The 11,024-nt window shown below is 42.2% G+C and overlaps 1 protein-coding gene across 2 annotated transcripts in view; it reads right to left on the bottom strand.

Moving 5' to 3' along the window:
- Cdk5rap1 (CDK5 regulatory subunit associated protein 1) overlaps positions 1–9,365 on the bottom strand; it is a 35,528-nt gene extending 26,163 nt beyond the window's left edge. The window contains exons 1-6 of one of the 2 annotated variants that reach the window (XM_015481687.2): positions 9,254–9,365; positions 5,157–5,480; positions 4,331–4,434; positions 3,523–3,557; positions 2,046–2,146; positions 443–653 (exon numbers count right to left, since the gene is read on the bottom strand). In XM_015481687.2, coding sequence (XP_015337173.1) covers positions 443–653; positions 2,046–2,146; positions 3,523–3,557; positions 4,331–4,434; positions 5,157–5,460 — 755 coding nt within the window. In that variant the 5' untranslated portion in view covers positions 5,461–5,480; positions 9,254–9,365. Of the gene's footprint in view, positions 1–442; positions 654–2,045; positions 2,147–3,522; positions 3,558–4,330; positions 4,435–5,156; positions 5,481–9,228 lie in introns of both variants that reach the window. The other variant, XM_015481680.2, reaches the window with a different exon arrangement.
- Between the last annotated feature and the right edge of the window lie 1,659 nt (positions 9,366–11,024).

Below are 11,024 nucleotides of genomic sequence, written 5' to 3'. Positions count from 1 at the left end.
TACAAAAAAAAAAAAAAAAGAAATATTCAGCAAGGGGAGGTAGTGCACACTTGCAATCTCAGCTATCTCAGAGGCTGAAGCAGAAAGACTGCAAGGTCAAGGCCAGTCTGGCAAACTAAGCAAAATAAAATTAAGAGGGCTAGGAATGTAGCTCAGTGGCTAAGCACGTGCATGCACAAGTCCCTGAATCACAAAAGAATAAGAAGTTTAGAGACTAGGGATGATGGGTGTGAAGCACTCTTACAATATTATTTTTTGTGTTTTGTACCATTCCACGTACATATATATGTGTGTGTATACGTGTGTGTATATACATACATATATATATATATATATATATATATATATTTTTTTTTTTTTTTAAACATAATGAAAGTTATGTGTTATTTTAAAAGTGAAAAGGAAAAGAGTCTCATCTCCCAAGTCCTAGGCAATAACTCACACGAAGGCAGAGGTGGCACTGGGGCTTGTCTGGACTGGCATGACATCAGCATAGGTCTCCTCCAAAGACAGCAGCACATTGGCAGCTTGTTGCCCTGACTCCGCGACAGCCAGCAGTCGGGGAAGGTCTCGATAGGCATCCGGACCAGCCAAGAGATCCACCATTTTCTCCCTGTTGAGGATCTCCTCCTTTAGTCTCTCAGCCATGCAGCCTGGCGGGGAAAAGAAACAAGCATCTATCTGCAAACTCATCTGCTTTCATGCCTTCTTCTCAGTATCCATCATCCCTAGCTTTAATTACAGACCACAGCACAGAAAATTCTCAAAGAGTTTAGTAGCATCCTTCAAATTTGAACCACAGCACTGGAACCTGCATCTTCCTACATAAGAAAATCAAGGAAATCTAAGTTGGCTCCCCAGTTTAGCTCTTGTGAATTGTGCTGCTATAACAAAGGAAGCTTCTCTAACAAAGGAAGTGAAGTGAAACAAATGTTTCCACTGGGCTGGGGTTGTGGCTCAGCAGTAGAGTACTCGCCTAGCTCGTGCAAGGTCCTGGGTTCGATCCTCAGCACCACATAAAAATAAATAAATAAAATAAAGGTATTGTGTACAATTAAAAGAAACAGATATTATTAAAAAAAAAAACATTTCCGCTATCTCATCTTCCAGCATCTCTTACTACATTCATCAGTATAACCAGATTTACTCTAAATGTGTTGACTCATCATGAGGGATTAATTTATTCCACAATGACACCGACTAGAATCCATAACGTTAAGTATGTTAACTAAATTCTGGGACAGAAAGAATAAGGAGCTTTTTTTTTTTTTTGGTACAGAGGATTGGTACTCAGGGGCATTCAACCACTGAGCCACATCCCCAGCGCCTATTTTTGTATTTTATTTAGAGACAGGGTCTCACTGAGGTGCTTAGGGCCTTGCTAAGTTGCTGAGGCTGGCTTTGAACTCACAATCCTCCTACCACAGCCTCCTAAATTGCTGGGATTACAGGCATGTGTACCACGATGCCTGGCTGGGAGCATTTTTTAAAAATATGCATCTCAGCCATTTAGGTCAAAACTGTCTAACAGAACTTTCTAATAAGTGATAGAATGTGCTGTCCAACCTAGTAGCTGTCATCTTGTGTGTCCACTGAGCAGTTGGAAATGTGGCTAAAGCAACTGAGGTGAACTTTTTTTTATAACTGTGGCTAGTGGCTATCACACTAATCAAAGCAGGCCTGTCTCTTCACTCAGGCATGTGTTAGGGGTCCAGACAAAAGGTGCCTACATTGAAACTTTATGCTGCCCCTTCAAATTCCAAAACACTACCCCATCCATAATCCCATGCCACCATGAGCTGCATCAGACTGGAGGAAAGATATACCATTTTCTGAGCACCTATACTTCCAGGAACTATGGAAAGCCCTTTCATGGGCTTTATCTCATTTAATCTTGTAGCCTTTGATGTTAAGAATAAGAGTTGCATAGGGTATATAAGGTTTCTTCATGCCCTGGGATACGAGCCTCTAAGGGAAACTCTAGCATATAAGCCCCTTTGGAATCCAAGTCTCAAAAAGGACAAAATCTGCAAATTACCGGATACCTAGAATCCCAATCCTCAGAGGCACCCTGGAGCGGGATCGTTTCGTCTTCAAAGCTTTAAGCTGATGTAAACGGTTCCAGATGGTCTGTTCAGCCTTCTCCCTACAGAGATCAAGAGAGGCAAAACTGAACCAAAAATAATCTATAGAGAAATTAGGAGAGTAGAACAAAGTAAAGGAAATAAAACCACCTTCAACCTTTTAAATGACGTCTACCTTTATACTCAGAGAGGTTAGCTGGGTCAACTGAAGAAGCACTGCTTGCTATAATCCACTTTTCCTAGAATAACACCTATCCTACACATCCCCAAATCCTGACAAGACTATAAGCCAAACTCAAAAACAGTCTACTTTTTGCCAAGCACAGTGGTGCATGTCTGTAATCCCAGAAGGAGGCTGAGGCAGGAGGACCCCAAGTTCAAAGCCAGCCTCAGCAACGGCGAGGCACTAAGCAACTCAATGAGAACCTGTCTCTAAATAAAATACAAAATAGGGCTGGGGACGTAGCTCAGTGGTTGAGTACCCTAAGTTCAATCTCCAGTACTCCCCTCCCAAAAAAAAAGAAAACAGTCTACTTTTCAAAGCCTTCCCCACCTCTGCAAAAGAGTTTTTCCTCCCTTCAACTCACTTTCCACTTTATGGTTTTCTCTGTTTGTAGCAATTTGCTTTTGTTGTTTTAGTCTTTACCTAGTATTTTCTATGGAATGTCAGAGTGATCTGTACATCTGTTCTAGTTCCGATATGAGAATAAGCTCCTTAAAGCTAGGCTCCACAGAAGGCTTCTTTTCTTTTTTTTTTTTCCTTACTGGTGATTGAACCCAGGGCCACTCTTTGACTGAGCTATATCCCCATCCCCAAAGGGTTCATTTCTGAATCTCCTAAAGCTCCTCACTGTGTGCCATACAGCAAAAAGGCCCTCAGAATAAAAATGATGAAACACAGTCGATGGCTCAGCCAGCTAAGGAAACACATGCCTGAATACGGAAACGGCTTCCTACAGCCAAGGGCTTCCCAGACACCCCTAATGGACGCCAGGAAGCATCTCTGTGAAGAACTCTTTCTCCCCCAGCCACTGGCTGCACCCTCACTCAGGCAGTTATATTATACACATATGCCATTAGTAACAAGGAAGACCTCAGGAAAGGTTGGGTGACTCAACACACTTTGGGGTTTCTGCACCTATAAAATAGGTTTGATAAGAATGCTAACCTTATATCGCGGTTATGAAAATTAAACTCATTAACACATGTACAGTGTTCACGGGGAACCTGACATACAGCATGTGCTCAGCATATGGCAGCCGGCTGCATCAAGACCAGTTCCACTGCAGGAAAACTGCAAGTCAGCTAACATGCAGCCATGGGCTCGCCTCCACTGGTAAGTCCACTGCATGCTGATAGCTCTGGCACAATTACATAATTACATAATTCATAACTACATAATTACATAATTCACCTTCTTGGGGAAGAAAATTCATACCTGATAGAACAAGTGACAAGAAGAATCACATCAGCCTGAACAGAAAACAAGGGAAAAAAGGAAAATTGTAATCTACGAAATTGGCTTTGTAGAATCAGCACCCTAGTAAAACATACACAAACTTTTATCATTTCAAACACGATGATGTTCTGTGGCACTAAGAACGTTCACACTGTCATGCAACCATCACCACCATCTACCTCTAGGACTACCTCATCCTCCACAACTAAAACTGTACCCACTAAGTACTAACTCTCCACCTCCCCTCCCCACAGCAAATTTTTAAAAGTCCTTGCCTAAAGTTAAGTGTCGTCATAAGAGTCTCAAAAATAGCCTGTAGGGGTTGGGGTTGGGGTCAGTGGTAGAGTACTTGCCTCACATGTGTGAGGCCCTGGGTTCGATTCTCAGCACCACATATAAACAAATAAGTAAATAATAAAGGTCTGCCAACAACTAAAAAAAATATTAAAAAAAAAAAAAAAAAAAAAAAAAGCCTGTAATCCCAGTGGCTGGGGAGGCTGAGGCAAGAGGATCATGACTTCAAAGCCAGACTCAGCAACTTGACAAGGTCCTAAGCAACTTGGCAAGACCCTTTCTCAAAATAGAATACAAAAAAGATTGGGAATGTGGCTGAGTTTAATCCCCAGTAGGAGGAAAAAAAAAAAAAAAAAGCTGGAACAAAAGTACATCTCAGTCCCATGGTACACCCCACACAAAAGATTCTCCCAGCAGGCTGCACTTAAGAATTAGCAATAAACGCAGTCTCTCCCAGGACCAGAAAACACAAGGAAGCAGGAAATGCATGTACCTCTTGGAGGTTACTGGTCCGCAGGTAGCCACTCTTCTGTAAGATGGACCAGGCTATCTCTGTATCATTCACGTTCATCTGGCAGCCGTAGGTCTCAAGATAGACTGCAATGAGAAGAACATGACAATGGGTCACATGTCTCAAAAGGCGTCAAGAGCCTTAGGAACACCTGAGGCAACCGATTACCCACTAAGTCTCCTACTGCCTCTATCCTAAAATACTACCGATTGCCAGATGTACCCCAAATTAATTGCAGCGTTTCTAAACAAAAGAAATGCCATGTTATATACATACACCAGTTACAAGCCATGTCATTTAAAATATGAGGAAATATGGTTTTAAAAAACAGAAAAGGAAGGACCAGTGATCGGTTTATCAGCCTGAGAGCAAAATAAGTTTAAATCCACATGTTACACTCATCCCAGAAATGAAGAGGCTCTCCAGCCTGGAAGCAGTGTGGTGGCCACAGGGAAAACAAAACAAAAAACAAAACACAAAATGAGCCAAGCACACCAGTGTATACAGGTAATCCCAGCCACTCCAGAGGCTGAGGCAGGAGGATTGCAAGTTACAGGCCTGTCTGGGCACTTTAGCAAGACACTGACTCAAAATAAAATATAAAAAGGGATGGGGGCTGGGAACATAGCTCAGTTGGTAGAGTGCTTGCCTAGCATACACAAGGCCCTGGGTTCAATCCTCAGCACTGCAGGGGGAAAAAAAAAAAAAACCAGAGGATAGGGATATGGCTCAGTGGTATAGGGCCCCTCAGTTCAAACTCCAGTCTGAAGAAACACAAATAAAAAAGAGAAAGAAAAGTAAAACCAACCTTTTCTCTGCCTTCCTAGAAGTTCATCCACTGTGAGATAGTGGGGTGGGTCCTCTGCTTCTGGAGAGGATGGTTTCTCTTGAGGAGCTGAAGCTCTTAAAAAATGCTGAAAAGTCGGTCCAGTGGCCAACCTGGAGCTGAAATCCTTGCGAACTCCATCCTCCTGCTGGCCTGGACTGGGGCATGCAGTGCTGGGGAGAGTGCTGTGTGCCTTACAGGTCTTGAACAAGAGCCAGGACACAGAGGTCAACGGTTCCCACCTTAGAGACCTCTGTACTCGAAGAATGCATTGTAAAGGATGCATGGCGCTGAACAGCCCAAAGTCTGCAAAAGAATGAGACACACTATTTATTTATTCAAAAGAATGAGACACACTATTTATTTATTGATGTACAGATACTGCTCTGAGCATGTGTATATTGATTCATTTATCCTTTGCAAAAGCCCATGAAGAGGTTAATAATATTATTTCAAGCTGAGCACAGTAGTGCATGTCTACAGACCCAACTACTTTAAGGCTGAGGAAGGAGGATCACTTGAGCCCAGGAACTCAAGGCCAATCTGGCCAATATGGCAATACCATTTCTTAAAAACTAATTATAAGCCGGGCACAGTGGTGTACACATGTAATCCCAGCTGCTTGGAAGGCTGAGACAGGAGGATCATGAGTTCAGAGCCAGCCTCAGCATCAGCATCAGCGAGACATTAAGCAACCTAGGGAGACCCTGTCTCTAAATAAAATACAAAATATGGCTGGGGATGTGGCTCAGTGGCCAAGTGCCCCTGAGTTCAATCCCCAGTACCAAAATAATAATTATTATTATTATAATTATAATAAGCCAGCACAGTGGTGCATGCCTATTATCCTAACAATTTGGGAAGTCAAAACAAGAAGATTACAAATTCAAAGTCAGCCTCAGCAACTTAGCAAGGCCCCAAGCAACTTAGCAAGACCCTGTCTCTAAATAAAACATAAAAAAGGGCTGGGGATGTGGTTCAGCGGTTAAGTGCCCCTGAGTTCAATCCTCAGAAAAAGACAGAAAAAAACAGAAAAAGGCTGGGAGTGTTAAAGTGTCCCTAGGTTCCATCCCCAGTGTAATAATAATAATAACAACAACAATACCATCATCACCATCATCATCATCATGTTTCACAGGTGAAAAAACTAAGGTAATATACCCAAGAACCCAGAGAGGAGTGCCAGAAAAAAGGCAAAAAGCACTATTATTATTGACATTCAGAAATAATGAAACAGACAAGAGACTTAACCTAAGCTCCTCCAGCCAGGAGAGCCAGGACTCAACCAAAGCCCATGCCCAGAGCCACCTTGCTATACTGCTTCCTGCTAAAAACCATGCACTGTCTGAGGGCATCTTCCTTTGAGTTCCTTCAAAAGGACAGCGTCTACTGTGTGACTCCTTTCATGTTCCAAGAGTCTCAAACTGCTACTTTCAAAAGCATCCTACCCAGACCCTCTCATGTGGAAAACAGCACAACCTTCACAAAGGACAATTTGCCACTTTCCATCAAAATTACAAATGCATGAACTCTTTGCCTAATAACTTCCATTCCTAGATATTTATCCTACAGATAAACAAGTTCAAGAGGACATTTGTAAAACGATATTCAGTGCAGCAATGCTTCTAATGGCAAAGGAATGGAAAATATGTGAATGTCATCAATAGGGGAACTAATTATATAAGTCCTGCTACATCCATACAACAGAATAAGATACAACTGTTAGAAAATGAGGCTGAGGGCTGGGGTTATGGCTCAGTGGTAGAGCACTTGCCTAGCATGTGTGAGGCTCTGGGTTCGATTCTCAGCACCATAAATAAATAAATAAATGTCCATTGACAACTAAAAAAGAAAAAAAGAAAATGAGCCTGAATCTATACACAAGAAAAACAAGGAAGAAAAGCGCTCAGTACTACCTATAGTATGCTATACTTAAATCTGGGGAGTGGCAGGAAATATTGAGGCATATGTATTTTTAGGTATATATAATATTGCTAGCATGCCTAAGAAACAATAGTTGCCTCTCAGAAAAAGACTTAAGTGTCTAAAGTACAGGAGATGAACATATACTTTCCACTACTTTTGAGTGAAAGTGTGTCAAAACCAAGGCCTTGCACATGCTGAGCATGTATTATACCCCTGGGCTATACCCTCAGGCCACACCACACATTCTCAATGGACCCAATATTTATGGCCTGACTGCCTCCCTTCTGCACTTATAATGCACCTCTGTATTGATTGCCACTAGCTTCTCAATTTTAAAACATGCTGTCCTCTCTGGCTAGCCTATCTTCCCTCTGGTGGCCTGGCCAACTTCTGTGCCACCTTCAGGTCCCTGCTTCCTCCTAAAGCCTACCCTGGCCACCATCCCCAATTTAGGCTGGGATCCTCTTCTGAGTTCCCAAACTAACTCTCCATCACAGTGGGAGTGTAACTCGGTGGGAGAATACTTGTGTGAGGCCCTGGGTTCAATTTCCAGTGCTGCAAAAACAAACAAATAAACACACACATAACCTTCACACTTTTCTGTCAAATACAACTTACACTCTGCCATCTCTTGTAAGCTGGGAGCTTGCTGAAAGCAATAAACAAATCTCATTTTTTCTTTTTTAATATTTATTTTTTAGTTGTATACAACACCTTTATTTTGTTTATTTATTTTTATGTGGTGCTGAGGATCAAACCCAGGGCCTCACACGTGCTAGGCAAGCACTCTACCACTGAGCCACAACCCCAGCCCCAAATCTCATTATTTCTATGCCCTCAGCATCTCCCAGTTCTAGAACACTTAAGCAATTTTAGGAAATGGCTTGTGGCAAGTGCTACACGTGTATAATGCACTGTTACCTTTCCAACTTCATCACCTGCAGTATCTACTATCAGCACTTTAGACTTTTAGTGTGAACTTTAAAAATCACCCATTATTGGCCATGATACATGCCAGTAATCCTAGAGGCTCGGGAGGCATCTCAAGTTCAAAGCCAGTCTCAGCAACTCATCAAGACCCTAAATAATTTATAAAATATAAAATGTCTCTAAATAATTTATAAAAAAAAGGGCTAGGGATGTGGCTCAGAGGTTGAGCGCTCCTGGGTTCAATTCTTAGGAACCCGCCTCCCCCCCCAAAAAAAATCATCCATTTCTGTCTCTTAATTGCTGTGTGACCTTTGGCAAGTCAAATTCCTCCTTCTGGGTTGCCAATTACACATCCATAAAAGAAAGATAAATGTTATACCTACCCTCCAGGGGTGTTATGAGAATTAAGGAAGATATTAAAAACCCAACTTGGCATGGAGTTAAGACTTCAGTAACTGAAATATTCACAGCCCCCACCTTCTTTCGTGAGGGATAGAAGAGCATTGTGGTTAAAAGTATAGATAAGGCTGGGGATGTGGCTCAAGTGGTAGCGCACTCGCTTAGCATGCGTGAGGCACTGGGTTCGATTCTCAGCACACATAAAAATAAAATAAAGAAAAGATATTGTGTCTACCTAGAACTAAAAAATAAATATAAAAAAAAAATATGGATATTAGAGTCAGAATCGGACCCAAATGTTGCCTAACCAGATAATCTTAGGCACCTATCTTAAACTCTGGGAATCTCCATTTTCGCGTGAAATGAGAATAACAGCACCGATCTCTGTTAAGTCTGTTGTGAGAATCAATTGCGATGACACAGGTTTAATGCTTTGCAGAGCGATGCAGGCGCCTATCGGGGGTCTCAGATGAATTTTCTAAGTCTGCCACAACAGCCTACAACATGCTCACATTTTGATTAGATGGTTACAACGTGTTAAGTATGCAGCAAAGCACTTTTCAAGGATTACTGCACAGAACTCACAGCAACTCTGTGAGGCTCGTTTTATCATCCCCATTTCACAGGTGACGAAGCTAGTGCTCAGAAGAAGTGGGGTGACTTGCCCAAGGTCACACGGGAGTACGCAGCGGGGTTGGGCACGAACCCCAGACTCCAGGCCCCGCGCCGCAGCCACTGTGACAACTTCCCCATAAGCCCCCTGCATTTCCAGAGTGCAGCCAAGGGGCAGGTGACTCACCGAGCCCTCGCCGACCGCCGCTCACCTCCACTAGCCGCCGGATCTAGTGTCCTTCAGCGGAAGCTCCGCTAGGCGGTGCGGTCCTCCACTCAGCTGTCCGCCGCTGCGCGTGTATACGCACGACTTCCGTTCCGCCGAGACGTCCCAACGGAAGTGCTTCTTCTATACGGTCCGAGTGGACCCAAGCTCCTGGCTTCGGAAAAATCCAAGGGCTGCGCGGAGCGGCGTGGCACGCGCTAGCCAGTAGGAGGCAATTGAGCTCTTGAAGGGTGGTGAATGCGAATTAAATGCACCCTTAACTAGGGTGGGGTGTAGCTCAGAGGTAGAATGCTTACCTGGTGTAAGCGAGGTCCTGTACTCGTATCTAGCACCACCAAAAAGAAAATCTCAAAATGTAGTAGATACACCTTTTTTAGATGAGAAAACCTAAAATACGCTATCGACAATTTTTATATTGATTATGTGTTGAAGTAATAGTTGGGATACATTGGTTAAAATAAATATATTATTTGAATTAATTTCATCTGTTTTTTCTTTTTTTATAATTAGTGCATATTATTTGTACAGAATAATGGAATTTATTAATTTATGGAGTTAAGACTTCAGTAACTGAAATATTCACAGCCCCCACCTTCTTTCGTGAGGGATAGAAGAAACATTTGTTAAAAACCATAGTTTTTTTTAGTTTTTTATTTTTATTTTTTTTAGTTGTCAAATATTTCTGTGCGGAGCTGAGAATTGAACCCAGTGCCTCACCCATGCTAGGCAAGTGCACTACCACTGAGCCACAACCCCAGCCCCGGGGAATAATGGAATTTCATTGTGACAATTTCACATATACATATAAGGTGCTTTGATTGTATTCAGCCTTCCTGTTTCTCATTCTTTCCCTCCAACCCTTTTCCCTTTCCCTAACATCTCCCTTTTATTTTCATGTTATTCTCCCTCCCCAGATTCCAAATATGAGAGAAAACATGTGATATTTTTCTTTCTAAACCTGGCTTATTTTGCTTAACATGATAAGTTCTAGTTCCATCCATTTTCCTGCAAGTGACATAATTTCATTCTTCTTTATGGCTGAATAATATTCCACTGTGTATATGTACTACATTTTTCTTTATCCATTTATTCACTGCTGAGCATCTAGACTGATTCCATAACTTAGCTATTGTGAGTATTGCTGTGATAAACATGACTTATTATTTCAAGTTCTTTTCAGTGTAGGGTATCAAACTCAGGGCCTTGTACATGCTAGGTAAGCACTCTGCTTTTTACTTTTTTAATGTGACTACTAGAAAATTTTAAATCACATACATAGCTCTCATTCCATTTGCATTGGACAGTGACGCTGTGTAGATCAATGACTTCTTGATGCATCTCTGAGCCAGGACCTCCCTGAAGTTCCAGACCAGTAACCCAGCTGCCTATTTGGAACATCTCCTGGGGTGTCTAATGATCATCTCTAACCTAATACAGAACTCTTCGTTTTCACACACGCATTTTTGTTTTGCCAATCTGTCCCATCTCAGGGAATCAACCACCCTTTTAGTTGCACTAGGAACCAAAGAGTCATTTTTGTTTCCTGTCCTTTAATCTCCATAGTCAGTCCATCAGCAGGTCAGCTCTGACTGCAATATCTCGATCTGTCCATTTTCCTTCCTCCACTTCTACAATTCTAAGCCCAGGCCACCATCATCTCACTGGAAACAATCACAATCCACTGCTAACTAGTCTCAATTTGTCCTTGACATTGTCTCCTACAGAGCCTAAGAGTTTACCTTTTTGTTTAATTAAAT

Source organism: Marmota marmota, unplaced genomic scaffold (genome assembly GCF_001458135.2).
Source record: "Marmota marmota marmota unplaced genomic scaffold, marMar, whole genome shotgun sequence".
Taxonomy (NCBI): Eukaryota; Metazoa; Chordata; class Mammalia; order Rodentia; family Sciuridae; genus Marmota; species Marmota marmota.
This window is presented reverse-complemented; position numbering and strand designations above follow the sequence as displayed.